Source organism: Oreochromis aureus, linkage group 3, assembly GCF_013358895.1.
Source record: "Oreochromis aureus strain Israel breed Guangdong linkage group 3, ZZ_aureus, whole genome shotgun sequence".
NCBI lineage: Eukaryota > Metazoa > Chordata > Actinopteri > Cichliformes > Cichlidae > Oreochromis > Oreochromis aureus.
The window spans coordinates 108534423-108553585 of NC_052944.1; the positions used below are offsets into that span (position 1 = coordinate 108534423).

The following is a 19163-nucleotide window of genomic DNA, read 5'->3' on the forward strand; positions in this document are numbered from 1 at the left end:
AGACGCCAATTATCAGCGCCAGAGAAGCGCCCGAGAAGACATCGCGAACGATTTCCTACCATCCGGTGAAACTTTTGGGAAGACAATGTTGGAGAAATGTGAACATTTTATTTTTACTGTATTTTCTGCAGATTCTGACAGAAATATGCAACTATCCTTTGAAGCACCGCTCCTCTAAAACAGCAAAAAGGATCATTATTAGGTTATTTGCATTATTATGTAAATAACAAAATAACTTAAAGCAAAAATCTGGAAACATAAAGTCCGAAGTCTTTATATTAAGAACAATCAGTCAAACAATATTGTTTGCTCTGGGTCTAAACAGAGCGAGTTGTGTGTGACATCTTCTTTTGCGCATGCGGGCCGCATTGAGCGTTCACACTGGAGAGCGTTTGATGTCGCATTTTATGTGTAGTGTGAACAAGCAGACAAAAAACTCGGATTTGATCAAAAAATCGGAATTGGGCATTAAGACCTGCAGTGTGAACGTAGCCATAGTCACCAGAGAGCAATGAGCAGCAGGTGATTAATTGACTGCAGGTGTGTTGGCTGGAGGCGGGAACACACAATGAGTTTCCCCTTGGTAGAGGAGAGAGAGAGCAGAGAAAAACAAAAACCAAACAATGGAGTGTTTGAGCCCTGAGAGAAGGCATGGGGACCTTCACCACAACGCACAACAGATATTGTTGACCTCATGGCACTTTAATGACCTCTGACCTTTAGTGACCTCTGCCCTCCTGTTACAGGTCAGCCATGCTACTCACTTAAACGTGTGGTCAGACAACAACTGCACAAAAAACACTATTTTCTCCCCATCTTCCTCAAACACGTCTCTGTTGCTGAAACACCAGCGAGCACCGAGTTAAAAAAAAAACACACATTTATGTAACTTACCTGAAATCGCACATCCACACTTCCTCCGCTCACACATGCTCCTCTTCTGCCACTCATGCTTTCACTGCACTTCACACTGCCACACTCAGGGGTCCAGGGAAAGGTTCTCAGACAAGTCTGGGAATCTTTATACAAAGACAAGTGTTAATACGAGCCAGAAATATACAACAAGCTAAACTTCGATTTAGCCGAGGTTGCATGAACTCAGGTTGTTCAACGATCCAGCGATGAGACACTCTGAGCCACAAACCCTAAATACTGGCCGAGGAGACAGGACTAGTCAGAGCAGGTGCATGGGCCAGGCAGGGAGGAGAGCGAGGGGAAGAGAGAGGGAGAGAGAAAACAAAAACAATTTAGCAGCCCAACGTGAGTCAGCCGCAGAGACACGGGGACATTGATGCAAAGGTTAGACTTCCTAGGTTTGTTATTTTGCACCTTATTTTAGTTTATTAAAACCAATAATTAGTTCACCATTCCTGTTTCTGAGTTTGCATTTGGGTCTTTCCTCTGCCAGCCACACAGCCACCATGGCAGAACTTTACCTCATTATGGATCCAGCAGACTCACATTGTCTCCTGAGGAAATGTTTGCTCAGCTTCAGGGTTGCTGTCAGAGCGTAGTTTATACTAAAGACCTTTTTAACAGACACTTGCAAGTTATTTTTCTTGATGACTTCCTGTTGTCCACAACCTGTTCTGGGACATTTCCCAACATGGAGTGATTTGGCTGAACTGAGAGCAAACCTCCATTTTGAACTGTTTCTGACCTCTAGTGACCTCTGACCTCTAGTGATCTCTAACCTTGTGACCTCTGACCTTTAGTGACCTTTGTCCTCCTGTTACAGGTGTGTGTGTGCTGCTGCTGTCTGCACCGACTGTTTCTGCAGGTGAGTTGATGAAGTGAAAACAATCAGTGAGACTCCAACAAGAACACAAATAGAATAGAATAGAATAGAATAGAATAGAATAGAATAGCCTTTATTGTCATTGTACAGGGTACAATGAAATTGGAGTGCCACTCCCTTGGTGCAAAATGCAATAATAAATATAATAAATAAAAAATAGTAAGATATAAAAGTCTGTGAAGGTTCTCAGTCATCCAGGTCATCGTAGTCAAAGGAGTTTGCAAAGAAAAGCGTCTGGACTTCTTTGAGTTGCTTGAAGACGTTTCACCTCTCATCCAGCTTCTCGGATGAGAGGTGAAACGTCTTCAAGCAACTCAAAGAAGTCCAGACGCTTTTCTTTGCAAACTCCTTTGACTAAGATATAAAAGGTACAATAAAACAAACATAAGTACTCAAACAAAAGTAAGTATGATATTTACAGGATAGCAGCATTAATATAATGACAGTATGACAGTATGAATAGCAGCATAATATAATGACAGTGACAGTATGGTATGGCTAAGCAGGTTCAATTGTTTTTGTGCTTATTTGCAATGGTGATAGCTCTGGGAAAGAAGCTATCCCTGAATCTGTTTGTTCTGGTTTTATGTGACCTGTACCGTCGGCCTGACGGTAATAGTTCAAACAGTTGATTGCTGGGGTGAGAGTAGTCCTTGATGATATTGCCAGCTCTGCTGAGGTACCGAGAGTTTGCAATGACCTCCAGGCTGGGCAGAGAGCAGCCAGTGATCTTCTGGGCTGTGTTGATGACCCTCTGCAGTGCTTTCCTGTCTGCAGCTGAGCACCCTGCATACCATGTTATGCCGTACGTTAGGATGCTCTCTATGGTGGCTCTGTAGAATGTCACCAGCAGCCTCTCCTCCAGGTTGTTCCTCCTGAGCACTCTCAGAAAGTGGAGACGCTGCTGGGCCTTTTTTACCACCGCCGTGGTATTTGCAGTCCAGGAGAGATCATCAGAGATCTGCACGCCCAGAAACCTCATGGAGTGTACCCTCTCCACACAGCTCCCGTGAATGTACAGTGGGGCCGGGTCTGCTCTGCCCTTCCTGAAGTCCAAGATGAGTTCTTTAGTTTTTGTGGTGTTCAGTTGGAGGTTGTACACCACAAAAACTAAAGAATACATTTACTCTGTGTGTGTGTGTGTGTGTCCTCCAGTGTCTCTGTCTGTCAGTCCAAACCTTCAGCAGTTCTTCAGAGGATCTTCTTCAGTGTCTCTGAGTTGTGTTGATGATGGACAGACAGCTGATGGATGGACAGTGAAGAGGACCAGAGGAAACCTCACTGAGGACTGTGGAGCAGCTGCTTCAGAGTTTAGTAGGATTAACAGTTCCTTCTGTGCTCTCGGTCTCTCCACTGGTGGAAGTTTCCTGTGTGTAAACTCATCTGGAGAGCAGAGTGATGAAGTCTCCATCAGTGTCTCAGGTACAGACAGATGTTCCAGCTGTGTCTCTGTTTCTGTCTGTCTCTGTGTCACTCTGTTTGTGTCTCTGCTGGACAGAAGGAGGTGTGATCCTGGAGATTCCTGCACTTCCTGTCATGACAGGAAGTGATGTCACTTTGTACTGTACACCCAAAGAGGGAGAAAGACGAAAATCTTACTTCATCAGAGATAATGTTCCACTTGGATCTGGACCTGAAGGAAAGTGGATTCTCTCTAAAGTCAACCGGTCTGATGAAGGTCTCTACTCGTGTTATACTGATATTCATCCACCTTCTCCTCAGAGCAGACTGAGGGTCAGAGGTCAGGACGTTAACATCACTTCCTGTTTATAGATACAAACCAGCCTGCTGACCTGATAATGAACTGACTGAACCATCTTCATCATCTCATCATCATCTCTCCTGCAGATCTCTCTCCTGCAGATCCTCCTCCCACCACAACGTCTCCTCTTCTTCTCACTACTTTCCCTCCCTCCTCTTCCTCTCCACACTCTTCCTCCTTCCTTCCTCTTTATCTCCTGGTGCTCCCTGTAGTCCTGGTCCTGGTCCTGGTTGGAGGTGTGGTTCTGTTGAAGAAACTGAGAGGTATGTCTCACCTGAACTAACCAGGTAAACTCATTCACCTGAAGTTCTCTGAGGGTGACAGTCAGACTTTACTCATGAGGATCTGATGATCTACTTTCCCTTTTCTATGTGAGATGATGCTCAGAGCTGCCAGCCTGTCTTCACTCTCCAGTTAGATGTTAAGCTTCTCTTATTCTGGAATGGAATTTTAATGTTCACAGTCAGCTGTAGTCAACTCTAAGACTTTAGAACAAGTCATATATCTTCACAATGATACAAAGTAACAATCACGGTTGGTCTCTGATGAACTGAGTGTTGGTCAGGGTGACGTCTGTTTGCTGAGAGTTTCAAAACTCCGAACAGTGAACTGAAGTGCTGCTCTTACCATTTTAGTGATCAGGCTGGATTAGGATTTGGTCCACTTGAACTAGCATATGCAGGGAGAGGATGACACGGTGTATTTGACAAAAAAGAAAGTCCTAAAAAAAACACTGAAACAATCCAAAAGACATGTCTTGAACCCATGGTTTGGAGTTTCTTTGTGGGGTTTTATCTCCATTTCTGTACAAATTATTTGAGTTTTATTCTATCAGTCACAATCTTTCTGTTTTTCTTGATGTCAATGTTAGTATAAAAATGACATTAGTCTGTCCTCCATCAGTCTTTATTTGTATTCTGCCTTGAAGTTCCTACTTCCTAGATTATTTTTGAGTTGGGTCTCTGTGTATCTTGATTATGCAGTAGTGATGTGTCGGTCACGAACGAAATGGCTCTTAGAGACGGATCTTTGATGTGAACGACGCGAGCCGGCTCCTTATCGCGAGCCGTGGGATTTTTTTTCCTCCTCTCTCCCTCTCTCGCACTTTTTTCCGCTTCACTCCACATGCGAGCCTTGTGCTTTGCGCTGGGCAGAGGGGGGAGGGGCAGTAGTTACACTCACAGGAGCACAGGAACAGAGCGGGAGGGAGAGACAGAAAAAGAGAGCCAGGGACAACAACGTCACATTAGAAAGGTATAGTGATCATCCACAACTATTTTCAGTTGCAGATGATAAAGGATTCAGAAAGTTTATTCATGCAGGTCCATATGACAGAGAATAAGCATCTTCTTTTCATATTTTAATTTATATTTAATTGTGTTGTGGTTTGCAGTGTTTTGTGTTGTTTCACTTTAAATTTGTTTAAAAGGAAAAAGCTGAAAATTGAAATAGTTAAAAGTTGAACTGTGACTAGTTGGTTTTTGTATTATATGATTTATTTATTACATTTTATGTGGAGTGAATAAATAAAAGTATATTTATGGTGGCCCCTAGAGACAAAACACGTAAAAACTCCAAAACACGTAAAAACTCAGAAGCATGTAAAAACTCCAAAACACGTACAAAACACAACAGAAGTGCTCCAGGATGCTCGGCGCAGTGTTGAGCTTTTGTTACCTAGTGGCTACACAAGCCAGGAAGAACCAACGACCGGATTTGGTGTGTGGTAGTAACAGGTAAATGAACATTTTTTTAAATTATTTGAATATATATGAGTGCTTGTGTATAAATACACAAACAATACACATATGCTTTCAGTTGTGTAATTTAAGTGATCTAGGTAGCTCTGTTTTGGAAGAGCTACCTAGATCACCCACCTATGTTTTTAAGGATTCTGTTCCTGTTTATGATAGGAAGGAGATTATGAATTGCTTTAACAAGCACTTTATATCTTCTGGCTCTTTGTTTGACTCTCTGAACCCCAGTCTATGTAAAATCTGGGACAAACCTTCCAGTGTACACTGGTCAGCCATTTAACTTTGTTCCTTTCTCTGTGCAGGAGGTCTGTAAAGCTCTTAAACTGTTAGATCCTAGAAAATCTCCAGGGCCAGACTTACTAGATCCTTACTTCTTGAAACTGGCAGCTGATTTTGTGGCAGAGCCTCTCACATCACTTTTCAACCTCACACTGGATACGACTGAAATTCCCTCAGTATGGAAATCAGCTTTTGTTATTCCGCTATTAAAAGGGGGTGACCCAGCAGTGTTAACTAATTACAGACCAATATCTAATCTATCTGTGCTGGCCAAAGTTCTTGAAGCTCCTGTGTGTGAGCAGTTAAAGGAGTTTTTACACACCAATGCCATTTTATCTGAATATCATTCAGGCTTTAGGAAGAATCACAGTACGATCACAGCTGCTGGTGGTAAATGATATTACTATTACACTTGATAAGAAACAACACTGTGCATCCCTTTTTATTGATTTGTCAAAAGCATTTGACACTGTTGATCATTGTATTTTAAAACTTAGACTCTTCCAGTCAGGACTCTCTGAGAGAGCAGTGGCATGGTTCTCAAACTACCTCAGTAACAGGTCTCAGTGCATAAAATCTGACGGTTTATGTTCTAACTTTGTTACAGTGCATAACCATAGGGTTCTGTATTAGGTCCCCTTGTATTTATCATTTACGTTAGTCTAAATGTGCCAGATGCAAACTTGCACTTCTATGCTGATGATACAGTTATTTACAGCTGTGGTTCAACTCTTGTCCAAGCCATTGACTCCTTGCAGAAAGCCTTTTTTGCTGTCCAGCACTCATTACTTCAGCTTAAACTTGTTTTCAGTGCAGACAAAACAAAGCTCATGTTGTTTTCTAAATCAAGGAATTTGGCCCAAATAATCCCATCAGTAACCACTCTTGAAGGTAATAAAATAGAGTTGGTTCACACCTAGAAATATCTGGGAATCTTAATTGATGACTCGCTCACCTTCAAACCACATGTAGAGAATCTTGTGAAAAACCTGAAGTTAAAACTGAGATTTTATTTTCAAAATAAGTTGTGTTTCTCTTTTAATACAAAGAAGCGGCTTGTTGCTGCAACATTCTTGCCTGTGCTGGATTATGGAGATATTCTATATATGAATGCTTCTGCTCAATGTCTTCAAATGGTTGATTCTGTGTATCCTGCTTCTCTGAGGTTCATCACTAACCATAATTTTCAGACTCACCATTGTGAGTTATATTCAGGTAGGATGGCCTGCTTTGGTAAGTCGGAGGAACTCTCATTTATACAGTTTTATATATAAGGCAATACTTGGGTTGCTGCCTTCTTATATATGTTCCCTGCTTGCTAATGAAACATGCTGGTCGGTATTCTCTTCGTCCGCATGGTTACTTGTTGCTTTCTGTTCCACTTGCCCGAACTGAACTTGGTAAAGAGCTCTTTGTCCATTTAGCACCCTTGGCTTGGAACAAACTGCAGAACGAATGGAAAATGACTGAATTCATTTCATTAAGTGCTTTTAAATCTAAACTACGAATCCTTGAGGCCAAGTCCATAACATACAACTGTTTCAATTAGATTGACTGTCATTTTAACTGACGTTTTATTTTTATTTTATTTTTTTATTAAATGTTATTGAATTTTATTTTATTTTATTTGTTTTCTTTCACTTGCATGTGTGTTGTTGCTGCCTGTGTTTGAGTAATCTCTGTAACTGTGAGACACCTGCTGCTGCCTATCTTGGCCAGGTCTCCCTTGAAAAAGAGGTTTTTAATCTCAATGGGATCTTCCTGGTTAAATAAAGGTTAATAAATAAGTTCAGTTAACGCTAGGAATGTGTTTTGGAGTTTGTACGTGTTTTGGAGTTTGTACGAGCTTTGTCTCAAGGGGCCACCACATATATTTATATATAAACATATATAAATAAAACCACTTTTTTTACATTAGTAATTCTTTTTGTGCATAATTTTATATTATCGTTAATAATAAATTAATTAAAGCGACGAAAAACCTGAAGAGCCGTCTCTTTTTAGTGAGCCGAGCCGACAGAGACGGTTCTCTAAAAAGAGCCGGAAATCCCATCACTAATAACTAGCAGGCTGGTTATCAAACACTTTTAGTCCAGGGGCCCGTTCTTCGTACCTCGCTAAGTAAGTTAGCCGGATTTGAATGTTGACGATTTCGCGTGATCTTGGATCGTTCGGTTCTCGAAGCTCATCTGGGACTTGCTGTCATAGCAACAGATCCAGAAGCGTAAACCTGCTCGGGAGCAGGTTTACTTTATGTAAACAGGATTAGATCGCGGCCACTCAGGTATGTCCGCTGCAGTTATATGAAAGCAAGAGCGATATGTCGCCACTGTTTTACCATAAATAAATACTATCAGTGTAACTAAAGATAATGCAGCATTTGATTCTTTTATTGATTGCATACAGATACATACAGGTCATTTCCGAAAAAAAGGGAAATATACTATTAATCATGCTATTACATGTAGTAGATTATGTCAGATGTAATTCATATTTTAGAGTAGTAATAGTAAATCACTACGTGCAATCAAGATGAGAGACCACGGCTATAAAAGCGAAGGTGGATTTGGGAAGTCTGTCGCAGCCATGTCCTGTCCGTTTGTACGCGAGCAAGGAAGGTGCAAGATTGATAAGGAGAGTTTACAGAATTTAGCGTATATTGCGGGATAGACAGGATCCTTTAGCTCAGCGACGGTGTGCTCATAGAGAGATATCGATTCTCCCGTGAGGGTATTATTTACTTTTTCTCTCTCTCTCTCTCTCTCTCTCTCGCTCTCTCTCTCTCTATATATATATACTTACTGTACTGTATATACTTACTCCCGACTTACTGTGCATGCTTCAGTCACCCCTTGCATGGGAACAGGTAAAAGTGATGGAGTGTTATGTCAAACTACACACAAAAAACCCACAATGTCAATAAATGTCACAGTACAAAAAGGGGTGTGACGAGGGGTGCAGGACCACCACCTGTCTTTATTTGCTCTGCCCTTTTCTTGGTTGCTGTTATAAACAAACAAACAGATTATTCCAGGGTCTCTTGTCATAGACTAAAAGCAATATAAGTGATAAATATTACCATTCTGTAGAATATTCTTATATTTCACTTTTACTTGTTCCCATGTTCTAGTGGGTCCTGTTGTGGCTCTAATGTGAAAGAGGATATGATGTAATATAATATAATATGGTATGATATAATATCACATGATATAATGTAATATCATGGATCACTTACGAGTTTAATTTGTCAGCAACTTTCTGCCAGCCCTCTCTCCTTGCTTTTGCAGCCTTTGCAGTGTTCCCCTGCGTTTTAATTAAACTCTGAAACTCCTGATATCCCTCAATCAAGAGTTCTTGGTCTGCTGCCGTGAAATACTGTGTGCACTCCTTCGACATCTTCGCCGACCAATCACAGGGTTGCCGATCAATGTTTCTACTATCGATGCGTAGCCCCTTTTAAGCCACCCAGTGATCTCAGATTACTTCATCCAGCTATACTAATCGTCAACAACAGGTGTGTTCGGAGAACCGGATTAGCGAGCTCAAAGTTAGCGCGATGATTTGATCTTGGATGTGTCATTTGATCTTGGATGTAGTAAGCGAGGTACGAAGAACGGGCCCCAGCTGTGATAAGGTCTCGACGTGCCAGATATATAGCTAACTCAGACACACCTCGAGCCTCCAATGGCGACTGGGGAGTCTGTGTAGCGATGTGTATGCATGGAGGGAACATCTCTGTCTGTGTTAAAAGACAGAGGGTCAGGGCGATTTTTTTCTCTGGTTGCCTGGGTGCAGGCCTTCAGCCGAACAAGCAGGAGGATACGGCTGTTGTGTGTCACGACTGACGCGATGAACTTCAATATCTGGGAGGTGTCTGTGTTGTGGTACAGAAGCAGCAGCCTCTGTTTCTTTCTCATTTTGAGCTGAAGCGTAACTCTGCCCTGAAGAGAAATGTGCTTGGATGAACTCACCAGTTTGCTGAAATGACTGCCTCGTTGCTTGAGCATGACTGGCTTTACTCCCAAGGTCACAGTTGTCTAAATCTGCAGCAGCCTCAAACACTTGAGCCTCTGCTGAGGCAGCCTCAGCTTCACACTCTTCTTTTAGTGCATTCAATGCAGCCTCTATGCGTGCTTTCTCCACTTGCATGTCTATTTGACGTTTTGCATAGGCTGCTCGCGTGCGTGCAGCTTCCGCCTTGGCACGAGCTTTAGCAGCAGTGGCACTAGCTGAAGATTTATTTGAACTTTGCTTGGAAAATGCAGCTGAGGCAGCACACTCTGACCTAAGCTCCAGGCTCTGATACGGCGTTGATAGGGTTTGAGCTTGACATCGTTTAATACAGGCAGGTGAATGGGTCTTCAAATCCCGTAAAAAGATACCGAAGAAGCGAGCGTAGCCTCTTTGGTGTTTTTCTTCTACTCACTGGTTACTGGTGGCTAAGAAATGGGCTGCCGAGATTCCTTCACAGCTTGATGTGATGGTTCAACTTTTCACTGTTCTGTCCTCACTAAGTATTGTCCTAGTAAACATAAACTCAGCTATACGGACAGCTAAACACTCTCCTAATCAAAATCCAAGGAACAGGCAGATGTGTTGAGTTAGATGATTTAATAAGGAAAAAGTGTGAAACTGTTGACAAAACCAGAAATAAACCAATAAAAATGTTGCATCAATATAAAATATAACAAACACACCAGTAAGTCACATATTCAAAAATATGAGCACAATATTTATTTGTTTAGTGAGTGCCCGAATAAAACATCAAATGAAATCACGCTCATGATCAAAATGTTAAAGAAACCACTTGGCATATGAGCTAGCTTAACCTTACTAGCTTAGGTTATACATGCATTCAAATTAAATTCAAACTACAAACTATATCACGCCTTCACAACAAATAATAACGCACACAAGTTGTCTCAGTGATAACAAACAATATTACTTATAGATGATGCCGTTTATAAACTTGTGAAGGCATGGATGGCAACAGATTAACAGAGGTGAAACTGCCTCTGGCTAGATCTTGCAGAGTAAAAAATACACAAAAACAACCACTAGAGGGCAAACTGCAGAACAGAAAATACCTATTGCCAGCATAGCTTGAGTTTAAAATATTCATGTCCATGTCTATTATTTATTTTGTCATCGAGTAAAACCCTTTAAAAAAAACAAACATTTGCACTTTGGGGCAAATTTTCTTGTGTGATTAAATTCAGTTAATCAAGATGAATTAATTACCAAGACTCTAATTAATTAGATTTTTTTTTTCAATTGAGTCCCACCTCTAGTAATTATACTTAAAGTGTTTTGTGTAATATGCTAATAATTACTTTATCTAAATAAAGACCCCAACACTGATCACAACAAACAGGGGAAATACTTCTAAAATGTACAAACCTTTGACCCAAAGCATGTAATTAATTAACACAAATGTATGTATGTATTTTTGTTTTTGATATGTTGCTTTAATGATGATGCCGACTCTCAAAGCAAAGCCAGTGAGAATCAATAAGAGAATCAAATTGATATGTGATACCAATAATGAATCACTACATTCTTATCAATTCACATCGCTAGTTACTTGCTATACCAACCAGTGCGACCTACAACTACTCCCTGACCTATTCCATCCCAGCTTTCTCCTCTGATCTAGCACTACACAGTAATGCACCATTACATACAAGAGCTGTTTTGAGTCTGTTTCTGATTTTCCTTCTCAGTAACCAAGACTTCACCTGCTCCTGAAGAAGTGACCTATGCTGATATCAACATCAGACAGAAGAAGAAGAGGCGAGGTAAGCTGAGTGTACTTGAGCCTTAGCTGTCCGCACTGTAGGCACTCAGCTGCCATTTTGGGAAGGTTAGAATGAATTCGAATGAATGAAGTGAATGAAGCACGGGATCTATGAAATACTCAACAGCCAACCTGATTCCAGACATCTTATCACAAAAATTGTACAATTATTTGGCGACTCTATTGTAGTGCATACCGTTGAGATTAGGCAGGCTTGGGAGAAAGAATCGGGCATGAGGGTGCCCGAATCTATGTGGAGTAAGTGTCTGTCCAAAATCCATTCCTGCTCTATAAACAGTAGACATCAATTAATTCAATTTAAAATCCTCCACCGGTTAAACTATTCTAAGGTCAGATTGCACAAGTTTTATCCTTCTATTTCCCCAATGTGTGACAGGTGTAGACGAGCAGAAGGCACGCTGTTTCATGCCTTTTGGTCTTGTCCCTCATTAAGAGGCTTTTGGTTTAAAATATTTGACTGGTACTCCAAGGCATATATGAAACCTTTACAGCCTGAACCTGAACTTGTAATTTTTGGATGTTCTCCCACATCAGAGCTACTTCCGGTTAAGTTGCAGGGGCCACTGGAACTAGGCCTGATTGTTGCCAAGAGAATAATGCTGAGGGAATGGAAGTCCCCCACCCCTCCTTCCTTTCAGTTGTGGGTAACAGACATGATGTTCATAATACATATGGAAAGGTTCAGTAAATACTCAAAAGACTCTTTTCTGAATGTCTGGAACCCCTTTTTGGAACACTTTGCAAAAGCCAGACTGGGCTAAACTAGATTTGTAAACTCTCATTAATTTCAGGTTTGTGTATGTGTATGTATATATATATATGCATGTAGATGTATGTATGTATGTATGTATGTATATGTATATATATCATGAAGTGCAAGTCTGTTTGAATTAACTGTTTTTCCTGTAACGCAACCGAGCCTTTTTTTTTTTTTTTTTTTTTTTTTGGGGGCGGAGGGGCTGTTTTGTTTCTGTATTATATTTTGGAAATTTAAAATAAAATGATCAAAAAAAACCCAAAAACAAACATTTGCACTTTGGGGCAAATTTTCTTGTGTGATTAAATTCAGTTAATCAAGATGAATTAATTACCAAGACTCTAATTAATTAGATAATTTTTTTTCAATTGAGTCCCACCCCTAGTAATTATACTTAAAGTGTTTTGTGTAATATGCTAATAATTACTTTATCTAAATAAAGACCCCAACACTGATCACAACAAACAGGGGAAATACTTCTAAAATGTACAAACCTTTGACCCAAAACATGTAATTAATTAACACAAATGTATGTCTGTATTTTTGTTTTTGATATGTTGCTTTAATGATGATGCCGACTCTCAAAGCAAAGCCAGTGAGAATCAATAAGAGAATCAAATTGATATGTGATACCAATAATGAATCACTACATTCTTATCAATTCACATCGCCAGTTACTTGCTATACCAACCAGTAGGACCTACAACTACTCCCTGACCTGTTCCACCCCAGCTTTCTCCTCTGATCCAGCACTACACAGTAATGCACCATTACATACAAGAGCTGTTTGAGTCTGTTTCTGATTTTCCTTCTCAGTAACCAAGACTTCACCTGCTCCTGAAGAAGTGACCTATGCTGATATCAACATCAGACAGAAGAAGAAGAGGCGAGGTAAGCTGAGTGTACTTGAGCCTTAGCTGTCCGCACTGTAGGCACTCAGCTGCCATTTTGGGAAGGTTAGAATGAATTCGAATGAATGAAGTCGATCTTACGTGCTGCACAGTAATGTTTAATATTTAGTATTTACTGTTATATTCCCAAAGATCATCGTGATGTTGTTTATTATGTTGCTCTTTTTTTTCTTCTGCTTGTTTTCTCTTTTTTCTTTCTCAACAGGTGATCCAGGTGATTGATATATGTATCTTTTGTCTGCTTATTTTGTTGGTTTTTGTTTTTTGCCCTTTATCCCCGTCCCTCTTCTCTGCTGTTTTTCTTTCTCCCCTTTCTTTTCCCCAGCGAGTGTTTTGCGAGTGAAAATAAAATAAAATAAACAATAAAAGGTGAATCAAATAGACCATTACGGCAAGGCTGGGATGGTCCATTTGGCAAAGTAAATCTGTTGGGCATCTTTCTTTGCCTTTAGACAATAATTCTGATGGCAAAAGAACCAAACGGGACAGGCAAAAAGAAAAAAGAAAAAAATGAATTAAAGTTACTGTGCAGTTTATCACAGGAAACATGTTTCTGTTTGATCTCTGTTTATCTTCCAGACAACCATTCTCTTGGTCCAGATACAGTCTACTCTGCTGTGAGGACACACACTGCTGGTACACAATACACATACACAAAATAACGAAACATATTTGAAATTCAATTTATCGAGTTAGATCAAAAGCTGTAAAACTATTTAAGCTTACATCTGTGGGATGATTATTGGTAATTTTTTCTCTAATGATAAAAATTTTATTTGTGAAGAAGTTCATGAAGTCATTACTAGTTAACGTTAAAGGGATTTTTGGCTCAGTAGAGCTCTGACTTTTTGTCAGCCTGGCTACAGTGCTGAAGAGAAACCTGGGGTTGTTCTTATTTTCTTCAATCAGTGACGAATAGTAAGATGTTCTGGCTTTGCGGAGGGCTTTCTTATAAAGCAGCAAACTATTTCTCCAGGCTAAATGATGATCCTCTAAATTTGTGACACGCCATTTCCTCTCCAGCTTACGAGTTATCTGCTTTAAGCTACGTGTTTGAGAATTATACCACGGAGTCAGGTACTTCTGATTTGAGGCCTTAGTTTTCACAGGAGCTACAGTATCCAGAGTAAATGCGTAGTGAGGAGGTAAAATTATTAACAAGATAATCGACCTCTGTTGGAGTAGCGTTCAGGTAGCTGCTCTGCTCTATGTTGGTACAGGGCATTGAAGATGATAACAGTGGGTGGATTATATTCTTAAACTTAGTTACAGCAACACACAACACAAACCAAACCAAGGTCGCCAATGGACAAGGGGTGACGCTTCCAAACTGTGTTCAAAGTATTCAAAAACAAACAGAGTGAATCCACGTGTCCTACCACTTCTGATGTGTGCATTGCGCTACATTCCTGTGTGCCACTGTGATGGTGCCATTTCCAATATCTCCTTCTCCAACAGCAGTGTCCCAGCATGTGAAAGCTACATCCAGAAATCCTCTTCATTGTCCTGATCTATGCAGTAAAACATGCTTTGATGGGCTGTGCTGCGTCTCCAATAAGCCACACTGTGTGCATTTTAATTTTAAAACTTAAACAATAAACTTTCCTTTCATACAAAACAAATAATGGATGTATTAACTTACATCGTTTGTAATTAGGACTTAAAGGTGAGGTAAAGTAACATGCAAAAAACAGTCCATAGAAAAGTTTGCAAGAAACCACTCAGACAACTTCCCTTTGAGTTCACCCATGTCAGGTAAATAACATGCGATCACCTGAGGTGCAGGAAAACACCTGCACCACCATAGAAAATAAACAGAACATAAACATTGACTTTGGCTCTTACAGTTCCATTTCTTTAGCTGAGTCAGTGTTTCTGGGTGACCTTGTTTCTCTGTTCAGTAAAGCATCATCTCTCTCTCATTCACAGGCCCTTCTGAGGTCACTTATGGCCAAGTTCAAATCAGATCTCAGAGACCTGCGGGCAGAAATACTGGTAACCTCTGCAACATCCACTCATACATAGACCATAGGATGAAATCATTGGTGATTTTGACTCCTTTGAATCAGTTTTTGTAGTGGTTTTCACAAAGGAGCAAATTGTTTCATTGTAAACATGGTTAAAGAAGATCCATGATGGACGATTACAGCCTCAACAAACCATTTGTTTTGCTTTATATTTAGAGGAATGGGCTTTGATTGTAGATTGATAATAAGAAGATCATTTTAAAAAGAGAGAGTAATAAAAATGGTTATTTTACAGAGGTGCTGCTTTAGTAAGGAGGAAGTCATTCACAAAATGTATTAACACCAGAGTTACACTGTTGACCAGTTGACCAGGGCACATACACCTACCATTAGGTACACACTGAATGCTTCCTGACAACACTTCATTTGAGGACTCCACGACAACACCACATTAGTAACAATTTGGGATTTCCTGTTACTGATATCAGTGAGACACATTTTGCTTTCCAGGTTGCAGGGTATCTTCTTTAAGGTGCACGTTTGTGTTAAGGTTTGTATTCAGGAGTCGAGTACTCCTGAATAGAGGCTTTTGTTTTGTGAGGAGCTACAGTATCCTTGGTGATGTGCAGTTTGTATGGCCCCCATGTGCTTGTATGCACGCCTGACAGCATCATAGACATGTACCTCCTTGGTTTTAAGTCAACTGAGCTTGGGGGCCAGTAACAAGTAACAATTCTGGCATCCTTTCATTCTTTCACTCAATAACTAATAGCAGTCAGGCTGCTGTTGCCTAGCCTGTAGAGTTCTGTGTGACCCACAGATCTTTACAGGCCTGACGGACTGCTGGATCAGTCAGTTAGTACAGGAAACCTGGACGGGCCATTCATTTAAAGGGTTCAAGTTTCTGACTCCAAGGAGTGTTCCCCAACAGATAATGAAGGAACTGGACTGAACCAGTGAGGAGACTCACCCAGCTCTAACTGCCTATCTCCAGTTATGAACCTGTTTCCTCTGACAATGACTGCCTGATGTCTGTGAAGGTTCTCAATGACTGCCCGAGTAAGCTTGCAGGTCAAGAGCAATTTAGCATGGGCAATGCAAATGCTTTAGCAGACAGTAAGAATCACTTAATTAAATCACCAGAATTTTATCCTAATCTAATAAATGCACTCTATACTGATGCTGATCTCTTTTACTGGTCTTGAGATGAATGAGAGAGGAAGGGAAGACGTACATTCTGGTGATAAACTCCTTTCCATCCTGTGTGCAGTAATATCCATGGGGAAAGCAATGATTGAGTACAAAGCCCTCCAAGTCTTTTGAGACAACAATTCAACAAAAGTTATAGTTATAGTTCCAATTTTTATGTTCACAGTGGTTGGACAAAGATTTGTCACATGTCACTAAAATCTCCAAAGTCCTTTCTTCTGCTCTCCAGTCCTCATGCCAGGAAACTAGAGGAAGATCTTCAACTCATCTTAAGAGCACTCGTTTATACTTATGTGGCCTCTCTTGCTTTCTCTTTTTGAAACAATTACAAATCTTGGCTGCTCCTTATGATTACTTCTCTCTTACCTCACCCTGGAATCCTTTACTGCTATTGGTCAGGGTTCCTGGGTGGTTCACCTGGTGTTTTCAGTTCATGTTCAGTCTATGTTCCACATAGACTACAACTACTAGAAATGCTGTACAGCAGTCTCTGTCCCCAAATATTTTTGGACTTATCTGTTAGGTAGAGTTCTACTACTCTACCAGTCGTGAAAGATGGCCGACCGTGCCTGAGCCTGGTTCTGTTGGAGGTTTCTTCCTGTTAAATAGGAGTTTTTATATTTAACACTCACGCATAGCCCAAGATGGATGCCTCAGGGGGTATATGAGGTTGATACCTTGCCCAAGGGCATTTCAATATCTAGAGGCAGGAGTTGGTGATTGTACCACCAACTTCCTGATAAGTGCACAATCCTCTCTATATCCTGAGCAACAATATATCTGCGACTAGAGGTGGTAACTGGGTAACTAGTGAGGAGTGTAAGGACTCCGTCCAGGAGGTAACTGTGTTAGCTGTACTACAACACCACACCTTATTAGCTAATTACTGAAGAAAAATATGATTTCACATTTCTCTAATGTAAATTTTTAGATGGTTGAACATCGGTAAAGACCATTTTCACAATGGCTAGATGACTAAATTTGCCTTTTTGAATGATCTCAGTTTCCCGTCAGTGTTTCCAAAGGACTGATGGACTTGATCATAACCTAGTCAAAAGAGTCTGTGTACTTTTACCCATGAGTAAATGATTTTACTGTAATATTAATTAATCTGCTGCAATAATACTTTTAGAATCTTTAAAAGTGGATTTCATGATGTCGGAGCATACTAAGGCCACTCTCAGTCTCTATGAATTGACTCTGTAAATAAAATTCAAGTGAATGAATCTGTTGCACTACTCTGTTGTGTTACAGAGTACCCAGCTGATCCAGATGTCGTGTACTCATCAGTGAGAGCAGGTACCTCAGCAGATCCAAATATAAATATGTTAATGCATTTGTATAACGACACACAACTGATCCAGTGTGTTTCATCCAAACAGGAAAATGAAGATAAACAGCTGGAGGAGCTTCACGTCTTTCCAACCTGAATCTTTTATTTTGAGTGATATGCTGTTTGCTCTGCTTTGTTTTACCACCTTGCTCGTCTCCTTTATAGTGTAACTTCTTCCTTTCGGCACAAGTTTAGATCTATGAGTACTTGAACAGTGAGCCACAGAGCATTTTAAAGAGTGCATATCTTGAGAATCCACTTCTATTTTTTTATGAGAGTTTTATAAACTCTGAGGTGTAAAATTTTTAAATCTGAAGCTCCCCTGGCAACTGGACCGTCTCCAGCTTTTAAACCACTGAGAGCATCCTGGCTTTAAGAAAACAGATAACCAATAGGACTTGAGCTAAATATTCAAGTCACAACCCCTTGCTGATCATCTCTTTGTCTGTCAGCGCTAAGCAGAACATCACAGCATAGTGTACAGCAGTATTCAAAATGTTTTCTCTCAGTTTAACTGCAGGGCCGTGAGCTGCTGTTATACATCTGTCTGTAAAGAGGAATGGATGCAGCTGTCTTAGTCATAGCCATCAAACAGACAACCTGCTGCTACCTCAATTAATGAATTAATTCAGTATCAGAGTGATGTGTTGAGCAGGTTTTATATGTTCCACATCCATGTTTCTTCTTCTCTGTGACGTAAATCTAATCCTTGTAAAGTCATCTGCATACCTGTCTGTTTTCTGTGCTTGTTCACAGTCATGCTTAGAGAATTTAGATTGCAATGCACCAACAACACCAGCAGTGTTGTTAATACATGATTTAGTTATCTCTTCCTTTGTCAGAATACATAAAAAATAAAATATAAAATACTTACTTTTTGTCTATGTTGTTATTGAACAATAGAGATAAAACAACAAAGTCAGGAAAAAGAGCAAAGAAAGACCTACTGTAAAAATGTGGCCTTCACTACCCCTGAATGTAGACACATCCTACATATACTCACACAGACGGGAGGGGAACACAGCTGTGACTAATCAGACATGACAACACAGGGAGGACACAAAACAGAAAACGTTGGCTGTGTCCAAATTCAGGGGAAGGACGCCTCAAATGCCGTATTTCGAGGCAATGACATCACAGCGATGCAACTAAGGTTGTCCCAAATCGAAGAGTCCACCAAATGTGGCAACAAATGCGTCTTTGTTTTCCTCGAATTTGAAGGATGGGTTGGGTGTATCCTTCTTGTCCTACCATATCCCAGGATTCATTGTTGGCAGTAAAGGAGGTTTTTTTCAGACAATGATGGCAGTTGAAGCAGGAGAGGAAAACACATTCAAATTTAACCATATGAAATCTGTTGATAGTGTGACATAAAGCAGTTTTCCCCTGGTTCTTTTGTATTCCTCAGGCCTCCAGAGACTACACCGTCATTTCAGAAAAGTTTTATTCATCTTCTGTTACGCATGCACCTTCCAGTAGGGGAGATGTACAAGGCCGGTGTCCCTCTGCAGCTCTCAACCTCTTTGTTGGTTACAACCAGTTTTATAGAAGCGTCCCCATCGTAAAACCCAC

The 19163-nt window shown here is 40.4% G+C and overlaps 1 protein-coding gene across 1 annotated transcript; it reads left to right on the forward strand.

Annotated features, from left to right (window-relative positions):
* The first annotated feature begins 1744 nt into the window (after nucleotides 1-1744).
* Nucleotides 1745-18422, forward strand: LOC120438791. The gene is made up of 10 exons (XM_039609225.1): nucleotides 1745-1780; nucleotides 2954-3220; nucleotides 3297-3539; nucleotides 3647-3823; nucleotides 11320-11394; nucleotides 12988-13062; nucleotides 13662-13718; nucleotides 15012-15077; nucleotides 17513-17557; nucleotides 17641-18422. Exons 3-10 carry the CDS (start codon nucleotides 3335-3337, stop codon nucleotides 17646-17648), a joined length of 708 nt encoding a protein of 235 aa, XP_039465159.1. The 5' UTR covers nucleotides 1745-1780; nucleotides 2954-3220; nucleotides 3297-3334; the 3' UTR covers nucleotides 17649-18422.
* The last annotated feature ends 741 nt before the right edge of the window (nucleotides 18423-19163 follow it).

Coding starts and splice junctions, on each gene's coding strand:
- LOC120438791 (XM_039609225.1), top strand. CDS start 3,335: ATGACAGGAAGTGATGTCACTTTGTACTGTACACCCAAAGAGGGAGAA. Junction 3,824..11,319: donor TCTGTTGAAGAAACTGAGAG/GTATGTCTCACC, acceptor TTTCCTTCTCAG/TAACCAAGACTTCACCTGCT. Junction 13,063..13,661: donor ACAGAAGAAGAAGAGGCGAG/GTAAGCTGAGTG, acceptor TTTATCTTCCAG/ACAACCATTCTCTTGGTCCA.